The sequence below is a fragment of the Alligator mississippiensis genome, chromosome 1, assembly GCF_030867095.1.
Source record: "Alligator mississippiensis isolate rAllMis1 chromosome 1, rAllMis1, whole genome shotgun sequence".
In the NCBI taxonomy this organism is placed as follows: domain Eukaryota; kingdom Metazoa; phylum Chordata; order Crocodylia; family Alligatoridae; genus Alligator; species Alligator mississippiensis.
In genome coordinates this window covers 165,899,206-165,922,806 of record NC_081824.1, presented here as the reverse complement: position 1 = coordinate 165,922,806, position 23,601 = coordinate 165,899,206, and the positions used below count along the sequence as shown (strand labels likewise).

The window sequence follows — 23,601 nt, the reverse complement described above, 5'->3', positions numbered from 1 at the left end:
ATGAATTTTCCTCTCTCAAGGAGCACAAAACCAGGTCAATTTCAGGCCAGCAAGGGACTCCCAGAGAAATAATAGATGCAGGACACTGAATCCTCCCCTCTCTCCATATGCACAGAGTTATACCTCTTATATGGATGTCAAACATATCTCAGTCGTAGACCTTATTTCAGGTTACAGGGAAAGCAACAGATAAGAAATATAAAGCCTTGAAGGAAGAGAACACAGTGACTGTGTACAGACATTTGGGGAGGTTATGGGGAGGCTAGATTAGGGGGCAGGTGGAGCCTGTGGGGGAGATAGGATCAGAAGGGATCAAGGAGGCTAGCAGGGTCTGCGTGGGGATAAGAGGACATGTGGTGTCTGCAAGGGTATCAGGGTGGGGACAGGGGGGGAGGGGGGCAGATGGGATCTTTGCGGGGGGGCTGGGATGGTTTGGTGGATTCAGGGGTCTTGCGGGGTCCATGGATGGCATAGGGAAATGGGGGCTCTCTCCCAGCCCTTGGGACCAGGGACTATTTTTAGCCCTTCAACCCCCCTCATTCCCAGACAAACAGCCCCCCCTTCCCCTACGAACCTACTTCCCCATCCCTTCCAACCCTCCCCCCACCCCAACTTACCTTTTCGGCTCCCAGCATTGGTAAAGGCTGACACAAGTGGCACTGGTAGTGGCTTGCAGGAAGGGAGGTTTGGCGGGCTACGGGGGTTGTCCATCTGGGGGTAGGGCGAGGTGGGGTATGACTAAAAATAGCCTGGTGCCTGGGAAGGGGTAGGAAAAATGCAACCTCTGGGCTGGGGCCAGCAACTGGTCTTTTCCGTCCCTGGGGCTGTGCTGGGAGCTATACAGAAGTTCAGTCCAAAAATGGCCAACCCAATTTAAGTTAGACTACCTCAGAGGTAGAGTTGGGCATTTTTAGACCAATCTAAGCTTCCTGAAACTTCTGCACAGTTCACACTTAGATGGAGCTAACTAGGGCTTTAAGCATGCATTTCAAGAGCAACAAAAATCAGGCAACTTGTTACAAGTGGAGAGAGAAAACTGTTTTTTCCTCCCCTTTTGTCTACAGGCTTCAGGCTACCTCAGGAAATTTGCTGCTATGCTGAATTTCATGGAAAAGGATGTTAAACTGGAGTCATTTGTTTTGTAATGAGAGATTATCAAAATGAGATGGGTAAAGGGGATTCTCCTACTTCTTATCCAACTATATCACTTCAGTGAACTTTCAACCTCTAAGGATAATCTCTCATGGTTTATAAATGCCTGCAAGCCTTTCCCCAAGTGTTTAGAATATTTGTAAAGACTGTGACAGAATTCCCAGAGTTCCACACTTTCAACCCCACTATTTTTCATCTAGTCTGAATAAAAATGGTCTGGTGCCTTTGTTCTGTTGAGAAGTAATAAATAAGCCAAACTGACTCAGGCATAAGCTCAAAAAATTGCAAACAATTTTTTTCCCCCAAAAAAGTTATGAAGATTTCAGAACCGCATCTATAATGAAAACCGTTCAGCTATGGAGTCATTATTCCAGTTCCATAATAAGGCACCTTAATCTACAATTTTAACTGGAATATGAGGGAAAGGCAACATCTTGGAGAAAACCACATCTGCCCTGTGATCTGGTCACATCTTTTTCTTCACTCAGAGTGAAGAATTATTTTGCAGCTTTCCTAAAAAAGCACATTGGAATTACCTGTTAGCTACCTAATAATGTCTCTTATAACCTGCTTTTATTTACACAAGGAGTTTCATACAAGCTTTTGCTCTACCTGCTATTTAGCTCTGGTTTTTCCCTTCAGACACCTGAAGAAAGGTGCAGTAGCACTTAAAAGCTTGTCTGTGTCCTACTCAACTATACAGTTGGTTCAGGAAAATATATCACTCACAAAAATCCTTGCTTCTTGCATTGTGGGATTATGGCAATTTACCATTTCAGCAAAATCATTTTTTGTTTCAGTTATAAAAGCACCCCTTTTAAGTACCTCTTACCTTCTCCAAATCAGCTCCACGCTCATCCAAAATTGCACTCAGCAGTTCTCCAGCTGCCCGAGATATTTTTTCCCTGGGATCTGTCAAACCATCAAGTGCTGTCAGAACCAGATTTGTTAACTGACGAGGGGTAAAATATTCTGCAAAGGCCTAAAGAGAATACAAAAGACCATGTCATGGGGGCAGAATACCTGCTGTCATCTAAACGCATATTATCAATTTGAACAAAAGCTGGAGACAATTCAGTATTGGAAAGGTAGGGAAGCAGAGAACAAAGAAATTGTATTAATTCTGAGGATGGGTGAATATCTATTATCCCTTAAAGTACTTTGATTTTTATAACTGAAAATTCTTCATTCAGTTGCATTAAGTAGCAGCTTTAATCTAAAGTGCACAAGAATTGGTTATATTTTAAGTCCTTTCTTTATCAAGAGGCATAGGAAAGGAACACATCTTCAATACAGCTCACGTTTTCTGTATTCCTAGTTCCCTAGTTTCAACCTGCTCTACTTAGAAGCCTCATAGAGCTTCCAGCATCCTTCCTATTGCTTCGTGTCCTGTAACCATACCAATTATAAAGTACACATCTACCAAGGCACAGGCAGGTTCTGTAAGAGCATCTTTCTACGCTAATTTAAATTAATATACATACTAGATTTTTAATGGGTGGTCCTCGATCTTTTGGCCTTGTGAGCCAGATATATGGTGTGGGGGCATCTGTGGGCGAAATCAGGCCCTGGGGGCCTGGCACTGCTCCCTCCCCCTCCCTGCACAACAAGATTGGGTCCCAGAGCTGTAGCACCACCCCCCTTCCAGCCCACCTGCCCCTCCAAGACTGGGTCCTGGGGCCTGACAATGCCCCCGCCTGGCCCTGTCTGCTGGGATTGGGTGTCAGATCCAGCACAGGGGAATGGGGTTCCCTGTGGGTCCAGAGATTTGGCAGTGAGGGAGTGGTGCCACTGTTCCCCTGCTGCCAAATCTCTGGACCCGCAGGGAGCCCCATGGGCCAGATGCCATGACACCATGCGCAAGCCAGAGGTTGAGCACTCCTGGAATATACAGTATGAAATATTAAAATCAAACGTTTCTTTCCTTTGTTACAGAACCCTCTAAAAGTTAGATTGAATTAAATGCCAATGGGAATCACCTCTATAAAAAAAAATAACTTAGATACTCTGCAAAACAATTTTAATAAACTCACTCTAAACCTTCAAAGACCTAGCCCTAATTCCCACACTACCCGCAAATGCTAAATAATGCATTCTCACACTTCTGTGAGGTAGGGAGGTACTATTCCCAGTTTGCAACTGAGTGACACAGGATGCATCTACATGGGAGTTTTACTGTGAAGTGACTAATTAGATCTACACTAAAGTGTCACAGTCTGCATGTTCACTGGTATTAGGGTGCAGTAAATGAATAAACTCCACCATAGGATAGCACTGGCAGGGACAGTACTATCTTACAGCAGAGTACTTAACTGTGCTGAAACACACACGTAGACAGTGACTGGGCAGGACCACACTCCTCCCTGCCGCCTAGCCACATGGCTCCGCAGGTTCTGAACCCTTGTGCCCCAGCCAGCCCCTCTGTCGCCTGACACTGCCACTCAGAGCCCAGGGCTGACCTCCTGTGCTCCCTGCCAGTCTGGGCATGCTTTGCCCCAGCTCAAAGTGCTGTTGTCCTAGGAGCGTGTATAGACACTGTGCCTGGGAGCAGTTTGGTCACCTTAAATGCATGTGTAGCGGCACCCACAGTGATTGCCAAGGGACTTGGCCATGATCAGAATGCTATGACAGACCTCGCTATTGTCTCTGGGGTTCCACGCCAGTGCCATAAACCACAAAATCATCTTTCCTTTTGATCCTTATTCTGAACAGATTCAAACTTTTTTTTTTTTTTAGTTTAAAGCAAGGGTCAACAACTTACAGCCCACAGGCCACATCTGTGAAGCCAAGGGGCTTTGGCAGTGCTGCAGCACTGGGGAGCCTTGCCAACATTGTGGAAGGGCCAGATCTTTGCCCATGCCATGACTGGGAGCTGAAGAGAAGCAGCAGGAGTGGCCAGCCAGGTTGTTCTGGCTGGCTGCTTTAAAAGGTTGTTTTTTGCTGGTTTAAAGTATTTTTTTCTGTATAAAGTCATAAGAATCTGAAAATGGAACATATCATTAAAACTTGCTGAAATTTTTCCTTGGAAAAATTCAACTAAGCAAAACTATACAAAAAAACCCACTGAAAATTTTTGTCCCAAATATGAAAGTTCTCAGCCAAAAAAATCTAATTTTGAAATTTTGGAACATCTGATTTTAATATTTTCAGTTAAATGACAGGTTTTGATATTTCTGAATCAGAAGATTTCTCTGTTTAGTGGTACTCTATCAAATGCTTTGTCTTAGCATCCACCTGTCTTGCCATAGCTTCATGCATAAGAGTTATTATTTAGGAGACTCCTACCTCTAGACTGCTTTTGGACTGGGATATGTGGCGGGATGATATCTTTCAGGATCAACCAAAGCTTCACCTTGTTCTGACTCTGTACTACGCATGATTATGATTTCATTGTTTTATGTCTCGGGGGAGATTTAGTCCAAGAGGGGGTATCTTGGTCCATGAAGAAGAATGGGGCATGAAGAAATCAAACTACAATCCCACAGGGTATTTCCAAACCAACACTATTTTGGTTTGTAGCCAAATAAAGCTTTTGTTTTAGGAATGTTTTTTACTGGAAAACCTATTTTTTCAGTCAGTTAACAATACCAGTGGGAAATTTTCAAATAGCCCCTCCCATAATGCTTGTCACAGTTTTATGAAGTTCTAAAATCAGGCAAATTTTTAACTTGAGCCGGTTGGAAGAAGACTTAGCCAAATATGCAAAAAAAACTCCTTGTTTTTTACTACAAATGTAAAATGATGTTAACCAGTACATTTTCCTAGCCAAAGTTAAGTTCATATTAAATTAGGGTTTATAACAATATCTAGGTGCATCCTTCACTACAGAACTGTGATCAACAACAACTCTACAGTACTCAGATGCAACAACATTTTGTTTGTTCAGTGGTATCTACGAATTACCTTAGCAATCTGAGAGGTGTTGTTATAGAATACAGAGGGACTGTAGGTGCCAAGATTTTTGTATGCATATAACTTTTCTGCTGTATGTCCCTTGTCAAGCTCTGAAACAAGAAACATATATTTGTACAAGTTTTCATTTTACAAGTGAGTGACCTGTTCGTTTCTCTCCTTGTTGCAATCTCTGAACTATAGTCACTCTTTAAATTAAGTTTTAGGTTCACAATCTAGTATAATGGTGTGTCGTGAATATGGCACAAGCTCTGTTTTCTTATATAGTCTATCAATACTATTCACTGAACTCATAAGAATCTTTGAAAACTGGCTTCATTCTGAGCTGCTGCTACTTCAGGATTCTTTCCCAAATCTTGGAAAACTGAGATTGCCCCATTCTAATTCAGAAGAATTAAACCAATCACGATACCCTTCAGAGGAAATATATGGAAAGACTTCCCCAACCAGAGCAGTCACTCAGAGCACTTTGCTTGTGGAGATTTTTAAAGTATAGTTGCTCTCCTGGCACATGTAGAAGTGTACTGAAACATTTACTGGGTTATACCACTTAAAGTACCATTATTAGCATCCAAATGGTACACCCTGAAATGCATGGTACAGTTCATAGCTCAGAGTTGTTGCTTCAGGGCCTTTGCAAGATCAAATGTGTATCTCTGCACTGATAATACTTGTTTCTTGTGGTCTAGTGTTTGTATTGATGTCATAAAGCCAGAGATTTGCTTTTTTTTGTTTTGAAACAAAAGCTAAAATTCTGTAGAATAATTGAGAGGCCTGTCTTTGCCTTTTCCCTTAGCTATTCTTTTCCTCTCCCAGGGTGACATGTACTTCTCTTTTTCAAACACTGCCTTAGTGCTAGACATTTTATAAACTACTATATGTGCTAGACTTTATTTTCCTGTCTCCTGCTGACTCTGTTTGCTCCTCCCTCTCTCTTTCTGTGAGAAACATGCATTTATTTCCATAAAACTCCCAAGCCCAGAAGCTCTAATCAAGAACTGATAAGCTTATTTGGACAGGGAACCACATCTTCTTCTTTTTGTCTATACAGGAAATAAAGCAATAAAGACATGACCTTATACTGAGCCTCAATAGTGAAAATGATCTGTTTCACTACCTTCTGGATTTTGCAGTACTAGGATATAGTATAAATACATATCATACTGGGACATCAAATAGAAGCTATTGATGACATAAATCTCATACCCTCCCTTAGTCTTCTCATTTATGGTATTTATATAACAATTAAATGTTTAATCATTATTTCTTCCCCTTCCCACTTCAGGTACCCAATGGAGAGCTGCAAAATACTTTCACAGTATATGTAAATTTTGTTGATAATCTTGTTGATCTGCCACTCATCCACAGATGTCAACAGGCTGCTCTTCTGTGTCATAACATCTCTTCTTCTTTTTTCTTCTCCCTTCCCCTGTTCCAAACCCCTGCCCTTGTTTCCCTCCCTGTGTATACACTTACCACCAACTCAGTCTGCTCCTCCTCACCTCTCCATCCCATTTTCTTCATCATCACAAATCCAGATCTCATATTTACCTCTTCCTCTGACATCTCCTCATATATGGTGACATTTGCCCCAACCTTGACCATCTCTCCCTACCTCTACCCCTCTCCTGCCACTCTTCCTACTCATTCTCTCTTTTCTTCTCCTGTTGTCTCTATAAAAGGTCTCAGATATCTACAATTCCTTCATACTGTACTCCCTCCAGGTGCTGGCTCTTACAGAGCTCAGGGTCCCTACATCTGACACTGATACTGCAGCTGCCTTCTCCTTTGGAGACCTTCCTGATCTGTAGCATTTCCCCTCCTAGGATCAGGCTGATAACCCACAGGTCTAAATGTCTGCTTCACATCTGTCTCATTCTTCCATCAGCCTGCTGTGACAGCCTCCATGAAACACTTTTTGGGCTTTCCAAAATGCACTTTTGCACTAACTTACGTGTTGCCCCTCATGCCTAGGAGCAGCTGCAGATGTACCTCTGTAAATAATAGCTGCAGAGGTACCTCAAACCCTTCCTTAAAACCCTTTTGTGCTGAGAGGCCAGCAAAAAAGTGGATAGTGGTTGCAGTGATACTCCTGCCTACCATGCTATTTAATATTGTCTTAGTTTTTCTTTGCACTCCTTTCTCTGTAGCTCTTGACTTAGACTGTAAGCTCTTTGGCCAGAAAGTGTCCTTTGTTCTGTGCTTGTATAGTGTCTAGTATCCTAGGACAATGGGGCTGTGGTCTATAACTACATATAAAGGTTACCACAAAAATCATAAATAATAGCAATTATTAACAACAAAGCACATAGGTTAACCCAAGAAGCTGTCACTTCCTGGTGTTAAGGAGAGAACTGAGAAAACTGAGGTCTGCTGACGTTTTTTAACCAGCAGGATACAATACAAGTTGTATACAGCTCGGGCTGCCAAGAAGCAGATGTTGTCCACTGGGTCATGGCATCGAAGTGCCAGCAGTCTAACCAAACGGCCTAATCTGCTGAATTCAATTGATACCTAATTAGAAAGAAAAGAAGCCAATTAATCATATATAATATGATGAGGGTGCATGTGTGCAAGCAATTGTGTGCACACTGGCACCTTGCAGCTTGTCCACAGTGAGGGTGTGGAGATGGACTGCCACACACACACACACACACACACAGATTGGAAGCTGTTATTCCATTGAAAACCTGAGTATTTTCAAAGCCTCAGGTTCAAATGGTCACAAAATTTAAAATAAGCCAAATGAGTCCCACAGTGAAGCAGGTCATATTATATAAAGGGTTCTTCATCCACACAGTTATAGGTCTATTCTCTTCTGCTCTGCCCTTTGCCATTACTCTTTATGCATAGGTAGTGTGTACATGCCCACTATGAGTATAGCTGTGAAATTAATAACAGACTTTGGACTCTTTCACCTCTGGGAGTTACTGGAGCAGCGAACCCCAACTAACAATTTATGTTGTGGAGCAGAGGTATCCAACTGGTGGCTTGTGAGGAGTTAACATAAAGCCCAGGCTCTGCTGTGGCAGCCAGATATCCAGTCTCCCACTCCTTCCTCTGGTATCTGGTTCCTGCTCCTGTTTCGGAGGGGTGGTGTGGGGTGCAGGAGGGCACTGTGTGCACAGCAGGAGGAGAGCTGGGCTGCCTGCAAGCAAGAGGGGCCGGATTACCCATGCTGTGTGCGCAGCCAGGAGGAAGATTACACTGCTCACAGCCAAGGGACCCATCCTGTGTTTGCAGCAGACAAGAGGGGAGCTCTGGAGTTTTTGGGTAGGGGAGGTGCCCTGCGCAGGGAGATGGGGAGGAAGAAGAGAAAGCATGAATACCAAGCTGTCCACATGGCATGTAGCCCCCTGCCATTCAAAAGTTGGATAGCCCTGCTGAGGTACACAGTAGGAATCGGAGAGAGCAGTTTACAGGTCGCCATAAAGAGCCTTACACCCCTCATTAATTTGTTCACACCAGAGGAGTTTCCAGGTGTCCATCTATGGCTGTTTAAAGTCCCTTTTCTACGTCTGGTGCAGACCAAGAGAATTAGCCAGGCTACACCAGGACCACTAGTTTTGAAAATTGTTCTTATTGACTACAATTGAAAATTGTGCCTTAGTACAATTCTATGTACTTAGTACAGTTCTATGTGACCGGGAGCTAATTTACATACACTGGAAAAGGTAAAATGGTATATGAAACCTGTTTCTAGATGCTGGGTCACACAGCTATGAGATGACAAAAATGATAGGCAGAATAGGAGTTGGCCTCATATCAAGCAAAACAAACTATTTTTTTTGCATTTCAGCAAAAAGAATGAAAAACTTTAAATTTTGTGATTCAATTTTGCCTGATAAGATTCTTTAGATTTTATGTTAGCCTACACAGCAACAACAAAAAATCAATTATTTACACAGCCCTAGTTGGAAGTATTTAAAGATTACTGGTTACAACCAAAGACCAGCACCCTTTAAATTCTGAGAAAGCTCAGACCCCAACTTTGCAGCATTTTTTGTACACATGCAAAATTAGGTGAGGTTTTGGGTTGGAAAACTAGAGAAGGGCTGTCTATTGGAATGTTCCAGTTTTGCCTCACCGTCACATGTATTAAACCCCCTGTGTTTTAAAACGGCTGTGGGGGGGCTTTAAAGTGCCCCCATGGCCATTTTAAAATGCTGGGGGCTTAATACATGTGACAGTGAGCCATTTTAATTAGAGCGGCTATTGGGGAACCACTGCAATTAAAACGTCCCCACCCCCAAGTACATGTATAAGCACCCCAGATGTCGTCTTAATGCAAAGTGTGTTTTGGTGGATTCACAGAGATGAATGCAGATTTAGAGCCACCTTTAAAGTTGTGTGCAGAAACTCATCTAAAAATGTTCTGCCTCTTAAGCATTTGCTATTACTATACTGTTTTATTTAATTCAATGATGCTTACAGTTTTACTTTTATCTCAAAGCTTTCATAATCAGAGAGAACTCCCTTTAGTTATGGATTCATTCAGCCTACTTACAGCATATGAATACATTGTGGAAAATTATGCACAGCAACAAACAATTTTGTAAGGGATTCAGTTGTAAAGTAAATATTACCGAAAGATGCAAAGGGTCAGCACAACACTTCAGGAAGAAAGAATTGTTTTTCTTGCCCAGTGAAGCTTTGAAAAACTTGTGCTATTTGCATTGATTTTGCAATGACATCACACTGGGAAAGGGATTTAAGGGAATAACTTTTCAAAGGAGAAATTTAGGCAGCCAATGCCAATAAAGATTTCAAGGTTGTTTGTCAGACAAATGTGATCTCTGTTGAAATGAATGAATGGCTAAACTCCTATTAACCCCAATGGAAGTAATATGAGTTCCTACATTTTGCTTGCTTTTTTGCAAGTAGTAGGTTGTTTTTCTGGGCCAGGATCTATGGAGCTGGGTCAGCAGAGGTGAAGGTTACTCACATCAAAATTAGGAAGCTTGGCGACACACCTCAGGAGCCGGGCGCTGCACCACATTGCCCGTTCCCGCTCATGATCCTTTCTGGAGGATAGCCAGGGCTCTATGTACTAAGGGGAAAACAAAGGAGACCGCTGTTCAGCAAATAAAACCCAGTGAAAATATAGTGGGCACAATCCTCAGTGGGTGTAAATGAGGGTAATGCCACTAACAGCAATGCATCTCTCTCACCTAGCACTTTTCACCTTTAGAATGCATGCAGCATTTCACATGGGAAGCCAGCCTCATTATTGCCATTTTACAGAGTGGAAAATTGAGGCCCAGGGAGAAAAAACAACTTGCCCAAGATCACCCAATAGGCCAGAGGTAGAATCAGGGCTTGAACCCCAGGTCTCTTCAGTCTCAGGCAAGTGCTCCACCCAGGAAACTACTTTAATTTATACTAACTTTTGTCTGATATTAGATCAGATACAGAGGTATTTGCTGCTTTTTAAGACTGGAATATTATTCAGAATACTCCTCTTTATATAAGTAAAGACTATGGGTTTTTTGCCTCTGTGCTGTCTCCTGTGTTTTTAAGGAATCTATTCTCAAACAATTCCTCTGAAGGTGTAACAATCTTCAGTGTCAAAGGCAACTTATTCCCTCCTCTCGAACCTAAAATAATAAGAACCGGTTTTGGCAGGTCCAAAGTGAAGTTTGATTTTATCCTTCCAAACAAGAGTGATAACATGCAGGATTCCCATCTCTTCCCTTACTAGTCTAGGGAGATGCTGAAATTCAGCCCCTTGGGTGACAGTTTTTCCTGATTAGACTTTTTTCAGTGCCATGAAGAAGCAGTTCTATATGAAATGAAGCCCCTTCTAATATATAATCGCTGACAATGGGGACTATGGTGAGGCTTATTGAAGACTGAATCAAGATGACATGACTAGGGTCCCAGTTCTGGAAGAAATGTAATGACAGAAGAATCTCAGATTTCATTTTTAAAAAGTAATTTCTAGCCACTGCTATTTGAAAACGTAGCCTGAGCATAAATAGTATAGAAGCACCTGCCTCAGCCTGCAGATGGCAGGAAACATTGAGAGGTATGAACTGTCTTTTATATCACATGGGGTGCTAATGCTAAGATAACACAACCATCCTGCCAAAACAAATCCAGCAGAGGTCTCTATGTGGCAGAAGAAGAGTGCAGTTGGGCCCAGATCACTCATTCCTGAGCTGCTGAAGGCAAAGACCTAGGAGCCTCTTTACTACCATTCCTAACCGAAAGGGCATTTTTACATGTCACATGCATGGCACTGTTGTTGATGCTGAGAGTACACATATCATTGTCCCCTGGTAGACTGGGGCTTTGATGAACAAGGACATGGCCAAAGTGCAGGGGCACAGCCATAGGGCTAGAGGAAGGGTCAGCAGTTTGCGATATGCCTAGAACCCCAGAATGTCTTAATTTAGACTTGAACTTTGAGGGCATAGAGGAACCATGAGATTCAAACCCTCTGCTGTAAACTTCTTTTCCAGTCTTGTACTCTCCACTTCTTACCTCCAAAATCTTCTGGACATCACCAGGATATTCTAATACCAGACCCTCCAGCATTCCTCTCAAGGCACTGATAGTTTCCTTGTACAAGGACTAAAAGCAAAGATAGTGCAAGAATCAGTGTCATACGCATTGGCATTCTATAGGCACCTCAACACCTTCTTTAGAGAGAAAGGACATATCACTAAGGAAGAATCTATATTGATATTTAGAGTCTACCTTCAAGTCAACCTCAGCCAGCTCAAGCTGCTTGAGCTGGCCTTCCTACTTCACAGACCACACCAAAGATGTACACTTTGTGGTTCTGATTTGTGAAGCAGAGCCCTTCTAGGAGGGGGTCTACAAATGCCTTGTATTTCCTTCAGGCTTGTCTCTACTCACAGGCAGTAAAGAGAGGATGGAAGAAGCAGAAGAACCAGAAGTCAAGAATAGGGAACTGTAACATTGCTGCTCGGGGGTTAAGCATACAGGTTTATACTATAGCTGGTTGGCTGGGAACCCTAAAGTCAGGCATTTCAGTATAGATGTAAATCTTCATCTCTGTGTGCCTCAAATCCTCATCTGTAAAACAGGGCCAGTTGCACTACAGGAATGCTGATAAATACATGAAAGCCTGTGAATTGCTCAGATATATTGAGAAAGGGGCTAAGATAAATACCCGAAACACTGGAAAGGAAAAGCTTTGTCAATCCCATAAATAGGAAGAACAATTTCTCACACTCAGGTATATTAATGTACTCTTACTTTCTAGAAACATGCCTTAAACTTCAGATAAGAAGCAGGTACAAAATAAGTTTGCTGTTTTCAACAGAGACCTGATATACAGGCAGATGTTTAACATGAAAACTGCAACATAAACATTGGGCTGTGGCCCTGACCAAAAACCAAACCTCAAAAGGAGACACATATCAGAATTTAGGGAATTAAATGATATCAGCTGTATGGCAATATTATTTTTCCATATAGCTTCCTGAGTTAAGGAATACTTTCTTTAGTTATGGTGTGAAAACATTTCTCAGTCAAAGAGTCCAATGCCCAGATATCTTTGGAGCTGTGAGCTTCCATTATTTCCTTTCACATACAGATATTACACATAAACTGGTGTAAGTGACCAAAAACTGGTCTACGCCCATAACAGAACAGTTCAGGGCACTTACACTAGTTTAAAAATGAAAGATCCTGGACTGAGAGGGACCTGGACTGATGAGGAATCAGATTTAATTCATTTAGGTTAGACTAGTCTATTGAATTTCTGTACCAGATCCCCTATTGATTCCTGCTGGGTCACTGTCTGCTGGCATCCCAGGGGCCTTTGTGCCCTCCACCCCCTCCCTGCTACCCCCCCTCCCAGGGAGATATGTTAGTACTCACTGAGTGCTCAGCTGCTTTGGGCTGTAACAGACCCAAGCCAGCACAGACAAAGGCAGGTTGTGGGGAGTGGGGGGTTAGCAGGGATAAGTTCTCCATAGAAGGAAGGCTTGGGCCACACAGAGCCTTAGAGAAACCAACATAGGTTTGATTGAGTCTGCCTCAGGCTTTTTGAATGTCTGTACCTAGCCATGAAAAAACCCTAATTAGTGGTGAAGTAACTTAAGTCTGTGCAGAGCAGATACACCCTCTGCACACAGTTCCAGGTGTATATTAGGGCCATGTAAAGCTTCAGGTGCTGATTTGATTTGAAGGAGATTTGGCGTGATTTGGTGGCCGAATCTCTGAATCCAAATTGAATCAGGAGACCATTTAAAAGGTCCAAATTGATTCAGAAAAGATTCGGAGAGCTTTGGTAATTCGGGCAGTCCCTGCTCGCCGCCGCAGGGAGCTGGACCCAGACTGTGCTGGTAGGAGGGGGCAGGGGAGAGGGGGCTGGAGAAGTGGGGAGGGAACCATGGGAGGACCCCTGCCAGACCCCAGCCCCTGCCTGCTCCCCCAGCCCCCCTGAGTGCCCCCAACCCCTGCCCGCAGTCGCAGCCCCCGCCCCTGCCTGGCCCCAGCTCCCGGCTCTTTAAAAAATAAGCCCCTACTCACTGGCTGCTGCCAGGCAGCGGAGCAATCCCTGCTGCCCCCTGCTGCATGAGGGGCTCTGCCATGAGCCCCTTGGCCCCCATCTGCTCTCCCAGCACCCCCCCCCCCATGGCTGCCCCACCTACCCCAGCTCCTGGCTATTTAAAAAAAAGCCTCCACTCACCAGCTGCTGCAGTGGCCTCAGGGCATATGGGGGCTCATGGCAGAGCCCCCAACACAGTGCAGGGCAGTGGGGGGTGTCCCCCCTGCTGGGCAGGAGTCAATGAGTTAGGACTTTTTTTTTTTTTTAAAGGGTTGGCAGCTGGGGCGGGTAGGGCAGCCATGGTGGGGCTGGCAAAGCAGGTGGCAGTCAGGGGGTTAATGGAAGAGCCCCCCACATGGCATGGGGCAGTGGGGGGCAGTGGGGATCGACCCCCCGGCCTGGCAGCGGCCAGTGAGTGGGAGCTTCTTTTTTTTTTTTTTTTAAAGAACCAGGAGCTGGGAGAGCGGTCGGGGCAGCCATTGAGAGCAGTTGGGGGATGGGGCTGATTTGGAGACTCGGCCAATTCGGCAGTGGCCGAATCAATTCAGGACAATAATTTGAATCACCCAATCGAATCACTGTCCTCTGAATCCAAAGCGAATACTAACCGCTTCGCACTGGCTTAGTGTTTATGCATTGGCTGAGGATCACATACCCTGTCCTATGCTTTCTATTACATAAAAGTGTCTTCTCTTATGTTCATTTTACATCAGCTGAATTAAGCCAGTTGAGTTGCCTGGTTAGTCTGTTTAGTCCTCAGTGTCATGATTTGGTAGACCGCCCCTTGCTTCTGAGAAACTGGGGTGCCATACAATTTGTAACCTGCGGATCAAAAGCATGAGCATCCTCCATACAGTTCCTCTCAATCTCAGAATAAACCACTCATCATACTCAATACATGCCTATTTCCACGGAGATTAGTGAATTAAAGACAGGCCTTTTTTTTTAAAGGACAAATTACCTCAGAGTGTTGATACTGGGTGCTATCACATACTTCTCCTAACATGTTTTCTATTGGAGGCAGGGAAAAGACACTTTTGTAGCATGTCCGGACTAGAAGTATTTTTATCTCAGGCTTCAGTGGTGGCTTCAGTTTTCTGATTAGAGAGAGAAGCTCTTTTAATGACAATCATAATAATGTCTTGAAGCCAGGATAACATGACTGTGGGCACGTCTGCACGAGATGCTAAATGCATAGTACACTAATTCTACCATGCATTAGAGCGTCGTGGCAAAAGCCATGCTATTGCACTGATACGCAGTAGAATTAGCCTACTGCACATTAGCAAAACTAAAAAGGCATGCACTGGTGCTACTGCGCACTAGTTCCGGTTAGTGAGCACTGAGTTAATACCTGTTATTACAGGTACTAAACTTAATGTGCAGTAACTATGGCACATTAATGCACATGAAGACATGCCCAGCATTACTTATTATTTAAACACCACCAACCTTAAAAGGGTGTGAGCACTAATCGCAGAAAACAGCAGAACAAAGTGTGTTTGTTTTCGAGGACACAATTTTTCTAACATCACAAAGCAAAAACCATTTTAATAAAATTCATTTAAAACCCATTTGAATAAATTCAGGGCTCAAAAACAGGAAAATTTTATTATGTTCACTTTCTCAAGTTGAAGTGCATAAACACATACTGAAGACACAGGTGGTAATCCATGTTGTCAGAAATAATCAGGAAGATAAAGAACCTGATAAAGAACACAGGAACTTAACTCTAATTTTCAAGAATTATTATATAGAGAGCTCCTGGTATAAATTAGGACGCTAATGTTGTATTCTGGAACCCTTACTGGCATTTAAAACATAATTTTTTTTGTAACTCCTAATGCTTCTATTGCATGATTCAGAAATTATGGCAGCACCATCTAGTGGACACCCCTTGGAGTAACTAGGAACAACGGCCACAGTGACAGAGAGCAGATTTAGGTTAGACATCAGGAAGGACTTCTTTACAGTAAGAGTTGCCAGAATCTGGAATGGGCTTCCAAGGGAGGTGATACTCTCCCCTAGCTTGCGGGTCTGTAAGAGAGGCTAGACATGCACCTGGCTGGGGCCATCTAACCACAGCACTCTTTCCTACGCAGGGCAGGGGGTCGGAATCAATGATCTACTGAGGTCCCTTCCAACCCAAATATCCATGAATCTATGAATGCTGAATATTCATCTAGCTTGCTGGTCCAATTTTGTACAGTATAGCATATAGTGGTTATGAGTCTGTTTGTCATTCTACATTGTGCATGTTTTATAGTATGTACCACTGCCCTAAACTACATGGAAAATATCAAGCTTATGCAAGCGTCCACAATTACATCACTCTCTACTGGCTGCCAAAATAGAGGTTTTAAATTTTCAGATTATACAAGCATAAAATTTTCTTGGACCACTACTAGTAGATGTTAAATACTTTAAGCTAATGCTTAAAATCCTGTCTTAAATATGCACTGAGTTGTCAATTTTTTAGTTCTCGAAAGTACACCTATTTAAAATGCTTTGAAACCACTTTCCTCTGCCAAACTGATCATTGCATTTTTAACAAAATTTTATTTGTAATCAACATATTTCAATAGCCCTGTCAAAAAGTGAAATATATTATAAGCTCAATGTATTAACACTTAGCAGAATGGCAGCTAAATTAATGCAGCACATGCTGTACACCATATAATCCAGCAGCACATTAAAATGCCAGAAGATTAATTACTATTCAAATGGTTGTGACACTTTCTTCAGACATTTTGTGAATGACTACTTTGCACCCAGAGGCATGGATTAGCAAGGATTCTATCCAACTGTGTTACAAAAACAATTTGTTTCACCAATATCAAACTTTGGTTAAGACTATTGCAGTGGTTCCCAAGCTTTTTGGACTCAAGGCATGCATTTGATTCCACAACTTTTATGAACTGAGTGACACCCAATTTCAAAACTACTTTATTACAGTGCCTACTTCCTTGCAGAGGGGCTGAGTAGCAGAGATAGAGAATCATCTAGGCAGAGACAAGCCTGAGCCTGCACTTATCTGCTTAGGTTATCTGCTTATCTCCTTATACTTTGCTATCTCTTCACACCTCAAGACCCCCTTCAAAGAGGGCCATGGCATCCTAGTTGAGAATCACTGCTTTATCATGTCAAGTGTCTGCTCTGCAGAAGGTGCTTATCTTTTTTATTTTCTGCCTGGCCTTGGACCCAGAAAATATTAGAGCAGCCTGAAGGATGTCCAATCAACTGATGGTAGCTGGAAAATAGTACATTCTGCCCAAAGCACATGGAGCAAAGCTATTGCTCCACATCGCTTTCAGACTAGGATTCTGCCTGCACCTCTTTCTTGCCTTCTTGGAGGCAATTCATACTCCAGAAGATTTAAGTGTTAAAAAAGGGTTTATTGTAATTTTGGCTGGTGCTTTTGCAGGGGAATGCTAAGGGATGAGATTTTTGCACAGCTTCAAAGGTGCCAAATACAATTTGGCTCCTACTGTAGCTGTAATACTAGTTTGTCCTTTGAAATCCATATGTTAATCTTTATATCTAAGAAAACAAGAGAAGAATCTGAATAAATGCAGTATCTCCAGTGTGTTCTCTTTTACTGACTTCTCAACATGGTCCATCAGGCACTGTTAGCCACCTACCCCACAGTACCTATTGCAGAAATGACCAAAACTTTAAAACAAACTCACTGGAAAATCTAAAGTACTACAGTGTATTTTAATTTTTAAAAAAATCTGTCAAGGTGAGTTCCCCACAGAGAAACTCATCACTTTATTGATTACTTGGATTCAACCTCACTGACTGCAGGATAAAGAAAATGGTTAAGCAAAAAACCCAGTAAGTATTCATATTGCCTCCAAAACAAGGATTGGCAAACTCCAAGCATCAGGAACCCATTTGCTTGCTATAGTATTGACCTGTGATATGGGGATGAAATGTGAATGCTAAACTTCCATAGTACCTCAGGTTAGTGACCACAATCATAGCCTGCTGGCGCACAGGGGTAGACAGCAACTGCACAGACTCTTCTTCAATCAGCTTCTACAAAACATGGAGGAGACAGAGAAGTGACAATGAACACTAGGACTGCCACTCTAGGGTTACCATATTTCCAGGCCCAAAAAAGAGGACACCTGTCACCGGGGGGGGAGAGATGCAGGGAGACTATAGTGGGGGGAAGGGAGCAGCAACATGCCAGTGCCCTTCCCCTGCCCATTCTGTTGCCCCTCACTGACAAGCCACACACCCCCAGCCCTGCTGCTGCCCCTCACTCTGGACCTACTGATCCCAGCCCTGCCAGTGCCTCTCACTCCCAAACAGCAGTATCCTGCCCCCCACCCCTTGCTGGTGCCCCTCACTCCCAACCCACAGCCCTCTGGCACTGCCAGTGCCCTGCACACTTAACCCACAGTCATCCATCCCAGCCCCTGTGCTCCTCACTCCTGATCTGTAGCCCCCTGCACCCCTCTCAGCCCTGCCAGTGCCCCTCACTCCTGACCTGCAGCCTTCTGCCCCCGCTCAGCCCTGTTGCCCAAGCAGCTAATGCATTGTGCGCACACGCATGCATGCACACACACACTCTCTCTCTCGCTACCTGGCTTGCTAGAGCCCACGCAAGGAGCACATGACCCCCCGACAGCCAATCACCTTGCCTGCTGCTCCCAAACCCAAGCAGCTGGCCCGGGAGAACAGAAAACCCAGACAGCTATTATTTTAAAAACTCACCTGGACGCAGCACAGGGGTCCAAAAAAGAGGATGTCCGGGAAAAGCTGGATGTATGGTAAGCCTAATGAAACGCCATCCTTATTCTAACACTTTACAAAGGACCCATAATCCTGCAACATCAATCACTACCAACTCCAGAGAGCACAGCAGGATCCAATCCCAACTAGAAGAAGATCTTCTAAGACAATTATTAAAGGACTTTTCTAAAGAAAGAAATTCAATGAAGCCTTCTTATTTCTCATTCTCCTTAACCTGATTAAGCCAGTATTACAATGGCAAACACATAGGCAGTTAAGAGAGCTAAAGGCAAAAAAAGGCACCTTGAAAATACTGAAAGCAGTGAATGACTGAAAGCAAATTGTTGTCACTTGACCTGTATCACACTGCCAGAGGCTGAAAGGAAGTCTCTGGGGAGGGGCTTGCTTTAGATGGGGTTGATGATAAATCAGGGCAAAGCTGAGTCACTTGTGACAGCCAGGCAAGGCTAGTCTTGACAGGCTGAGACCATTCAGTTATAAAGGGTCCAGACTCCAAGCAAACAGAGCATTCAGTTTACACCTGTTTCTCTCTCCTGGTCTACACAACTCAGAAGGAAAGTATCTGAGAAAGAAGAGCTGACCCTGGGCTTGGCCTCATCAGTCCAAAAACTGTGTTTTCTTCTTAGTTCCTGATAGAATTCCTCAGCCTTGGGAAAAATTGCCCACCCCCACAAACCTGAGAGGCATGAAGCAGGCATAAGAGGAAATGGAAGCACAGAAGGGAATATCTCAGGGGTGTAGTTTGTAGCCATGCTGGACTGAGGACATAGGCAGACATGGTTCTTTGGGTAAATCTGATATCTTCTATTAGACAAACTCAAATAGTTGGAAAAATTCTTCTTAGCAAGCTTTTGGGCACAAACAAGCAAGCTTTTGGGCTGAGGAAGCATCTGCAGATGGTCTGTGCTCTTCCTGGATGGAGTGGAAAATCAGCCAGAGGCCAGTACATATGCAAAAAAGCCAGTCAGTTAAAATGTAAATTGAGGTGGTCAGTAGGTGAGAGACAGGTGGGGGTGGGGGACGGAGGAGGATGAATGTAGCTGTAGTCAGAGGATGAGAGGTAGGAAGGGAATATCTGAAGTTCTGGCTGGAGGTAAGTGCTCTTTCCTCACCTGCTTCTCCTGCTCTTCTAGCCATTTTGTCTTGAGGCCAGCTCAGACTTGGGCCTCAGAATTTATTCTGATAAAATGTGAAAGCAGCTTAGTTTTTTTGGTCAAAAGCCATAAGAGTTCTCAGGTTGTTGTCTAGAATATTTGTGAAATTCAGAGAACTCTGCAGTGGTTGTTATGAAGATGTGGAGATATTTTTTGTTGGTTGTGGGTCTCCTCCCCATTACTTCAACAGGAAAACTGTCATTTAAAATTTCCTTGCATGGCTCCACAGATATCTAAATTTTCCTGCTGCTGGAAGAACATCTAATGAGCAGTTGCAATATACTGACCTGGAGAAATTGATGGTCAAAGACTAAACTTTTCACCATGACTTAACACCTAAAGAATGCCCATGGCAAGATGACTAGACCACGTTGACTATCCAGAACTCTAGGTTCCAGCTAACTAACTCGAAAGCTACAGGTCTGGTCCCCAAAGCAGAGCACGTGAGGAAATAAAATTGAAGGCCACAGCAAAGAAACAGTAGTACTTTTGCTCTCTCGTACAATTAACATCTGTAGCCGTATGCACTTCCTTTTCTTGCACAGGCCAGTCAGAGGAAGAAGGTGAGAAAGACTCCAGTTGTTGGTGAGGCCTGGAGGGCCACTCTGCAAGCATCCTGAGCATAAAAAAAACTTCTACCACCTGGGTCCAGTTAACAAATGACAAGAATAATGTGGATAATGGTAAACTGTCATGGAGGGGAAAACCCAAGCAACTGAATCCAGTTAGTCATTATTCCTCCAGGGGCTGCTAAAAGTAGGCATCAAGCAAGAGCACTTCAAGACTTTACTCAACTATGAATCTGAGGTCTCAGCTGTCACCATCAAGTCCACCCTCAACACCCGTAATAGAACTAGGTTTAAACTAGGTTCGCCAGGGGATGAGGATGCAGAGGAACATGAGGACACTTCGCCGTCAAGCCACGTAATGCACACAGTAATACCCAGGTAAGTGACAGGGGCCAGGGCAGGCTTAGGAACAAGGGGGCGGCACGGGCACCTACAGCAGGCCTCAAATGCCTCTACACAAATGCTCAAAGCATGAGGAATAAGCAGGAGGAACTCACCCCTCACCCTCCTGCTAGCTAGCAAAAACCGAGACCTAATGGGCCTCATGGAAACCTGGTGGGATTCTACCTATGACTGGGCAGTAGACATCAACGGATACAGGCTGTACAGGTGAGACAGAGCAGGGAAAAGAGTAGGGGTGTAACACTATACAACAAAAAGCAATACACGCCCTCAATGATCAAGATGGGGTTAGAGAAGGGGCAAAATAAGGCACTCTGGGTAAGAATGCAAAGGGTGTGTGGGGAAAGGGACTTGATAATGGGTGTCTACTACAGACCTCCTCACCAAGGGGATGAGCTGGACCTGGAATCCTCAGGTCAGCTCATGGAGGCTGTAAATTGAAGGGATGTGGTTGTCATGGGTGACCTAAACTACCCAGACATCTGTTGGGAGGAGCAGTCAGCCAGGTCTGACCACTCACGTAGGTTCCTAGCCAGGATACAGGACCTCCACCTAACCCAGGAGGTGCGTAGTCTCACCAGGGGAAATGCCTTGCTGGACTTTGTCCTTGCCACAGGCGATGACCTGGTGAGGGGTCTGCGGGTACTCAACCACCTGGGTAACGGTGATCATCGCCTGCTGGAATTTACTATCCAGCGCAGGATGATGAAAGCAAGTAGCAAGGTAGAGGTCCTCGACTTCAGAAGGGCCAACTTTTGTAAGCTAAGAAGGTTAGTAGGAAAGGCATTGGGGTTTTGGAGCTTCAATGAGATGGGAGTCGAACACAGGTGGTTGTTCCTCAAGGAGACGATCCTCTGAGCTCAAAGAGAGCCAGTCCCAATGTGCACCAAGGGGGACAGGAGTGCTAAGAAGCCCCCCTGGCTTGGCAAAGAAGCCTGAGGGCAAAAAAGGAGGCGTACAAACATTGGAAGTAAGGGGCTATCACCAAGGAGGATTATACCTCCATTGCTCGGGACTGCAGGGAGGCTGTTAGGAAGGCCAAGGCAGAGATGGAGCTAGGGCTAGCGACCAGAATTAAGGAAAATAAAAAGTCCTTTTTCAAATATATAGGAAGTAAGAAGAAGGCACCGGGTAATGTGGGGTCCCTACAGGATAGGCGTGGTAATCTGGTGATTGCGGGAAATGAAAAAGCTGACCCCTTTAACGAATACCTTGCCTCCGTACTCCTGAACAGGGACCGGGACTGGGACATCTCCCCCACTAGAATTGCAGACAGACCCAGAGGAAGCACCGCCATGCCTAGGGTCAGGGATGACCCAGTTAGGGAACTTTTGGAGGGGCTGGATGTATTTAAATCAGTAGGTCCAGATGCTCTTCACCCGAGGGTGCTGAGGGAATTGGCGGGGTTTATAGCGGGGCCCTGGCATGGCTCTATGAGTGCTTGTGGGGCACTGGTCAGATACCAAAGGATTGGAAAAGGGCCAATGTGGTCTCCATTTACAAGAAGGGTGTCTTAGCTGCTTGCGGAGGGTTCGGGATTGAGAGTATGGTCGGGGGTAGAAAGGTAAGAAAGGTTTATTGACTTAACAAAAACATAACTACGCATAGTAACAAAACAAACAATGACAGACAAAAATAATTCACGTCGGCAACTTATCGGCAGTCTCCTCTGATGCCTGATGCACAGCAAGTTTCTCTTTCTACAAAGGTCAGCGAAGTCAGGTTTTCCTGATCAGCGCTGTCTGAGAAGTACTAGGAAGAACCCTGGAATGCAGTTCTTGGGCTCTTCGAGTTCTACGGGCCCACTGATCTAGGCAACAGCTAACTAATCTTTTTCATAGAGCTGTATCTTCTTTCAGAATGATTTCTGGCTATTCTAGCCAATTTAAAGCTTTTGAATGGTACTGATAACATACAACTACTCAGATTCTTTTTACTTCAACTGTCTTTAGACTGACTAATAGCAGTACAAGCTTGCATTCTTTTGATAAGGTAATTTTAACTATGCTACGGGGTTTACTACTTCAAGGCTTTGCTAAATTTACTAGGCTTTACTTGATACAAGACTTCACTATATCTTAAACTTTAATTAGGCTTTTAGCAACAACATATAGCTTAATATCTAAACAAATACAGAAAAACACTTAGTCTAATCTTCATAGAGCCTTCATCAAGCACTTTTATCACACAGACATCATTTCAGCTGTCACAAAGGGGAGAAAAGACGACCCCAGCAATTGTAGGCCAATCAGTCTTACCTCAGTCCTTGGGAAGACCTTTGAGAAAATTATCAAGGAGCATATCTCCAAGGGCCCAGCAGGGGAGGTAATGCTCAGGGGCAACCAACATGAGTTCATTGAGGGCAGGTCCTGCCTGACAAACCTGGTTTCCTTTTATGATTAGGTCACAAAGTCCCTGGATGAAGGTGTTGGGGTGGATGTCATCTTCCTGAACTTTAAGAAGGCCCTTGATGCAGTTTCCCACCACAGTCTCTTAAAAAAACTTGGTGACTGCAGCAATGATGCCTACACAGTCAGATGGGGGGCAAATTGGTTAGATTTTCGCACCCAGAGAGTGGTGGTGGATGGGTCATTTTCGACCTGGAGGAATGTGGGCAATGGAGTCCCCCAGGACTCAGTCCTGGGGCCTGTACCATTCAACATCTTTATCAGCGATCTGGATGTGGAATGCACGCTGTCCAAATTCACTGACGACACCAAGTTGTGGGGCGAGGTGGGCACGCTGGAGGGGAGGGACAGAATCCAGCTAGATCTAGACAGGTTACAGAGGTGGGAGGATGAGAATAGGATGGAATTCAACATAGACAAGTGCAGGGTACTGCATTTAGGGAGAAGGAACCAGCAACACATCTATAGGCTGGAGAACACCCTTCCTGTCAACACGGTGGCAGAAAGGGATCTTGGAATCATTGTTGACTCCAGGATGAACATGAGCTGACAATGTGAGGAAGCGGTCAGTAAGGCTAACCGCAACTTGTTATGCATCTACAGACGCATCAAAAGCAGGTCCAGGGAGGTGATCCTTCCCCTCTATGCAGCATTGGTCAGGCTGCAGTTGGAATACTGCATCCAGTTTGGGTGCTGGACTTCAAGAGGGATGT

At 44.1% G+C, this 23,601-nt stretch overlaps 1 protein-coding gene across 1 annotated transcript in view; it reads right to left on the bottom strand.

Annotated features, from left to right (window-relative positions):
* Nucleotides 1-23,601, bottom strand: part of LOC106739178 (maestro heat-like repeat-containing protein family member 7) — a 61,114-nt gene that overhangs the window by 17,624 nt on the left and 19,889 nt on the right. The window contains exons 11-17 of the mRNA XM_059716325.1: nucleotides 17,553-17,632; nucleotides 14,553-14,688; nucleotides 11,551-11,640; nucleotides 10,010-10,114; nucleotides 7,443-7,578; nucleotides 5,056-5,156; nucleotides 1,985-2,134 (exon numbers count right to left, since the gene is read on the bottom strand). Of these exons, the coding sequence (XP_059572308.1) occupies nucleotides 1,985-2,134; nucleotides 5,056-5,156; nucleotides 7,443-7,578; nucleotides 10,010-10,114; nucleotides 11,551-11,640; nucleotides 14,553-14,688; nucleotides 17,553-17,632 (798 nt within the window). The remainder of the gene's footprint in view (nucleotides 1-1,984; nucleotides 2,135-5,055; nucleotides 5,157-7,442; nucleotides 7,579-10,009; nucleotides 10,115-11,550; nucleotides 11,641-14,552; nucleotides 14,689-17,552; nucleotides 17,633-23,601) is intronic.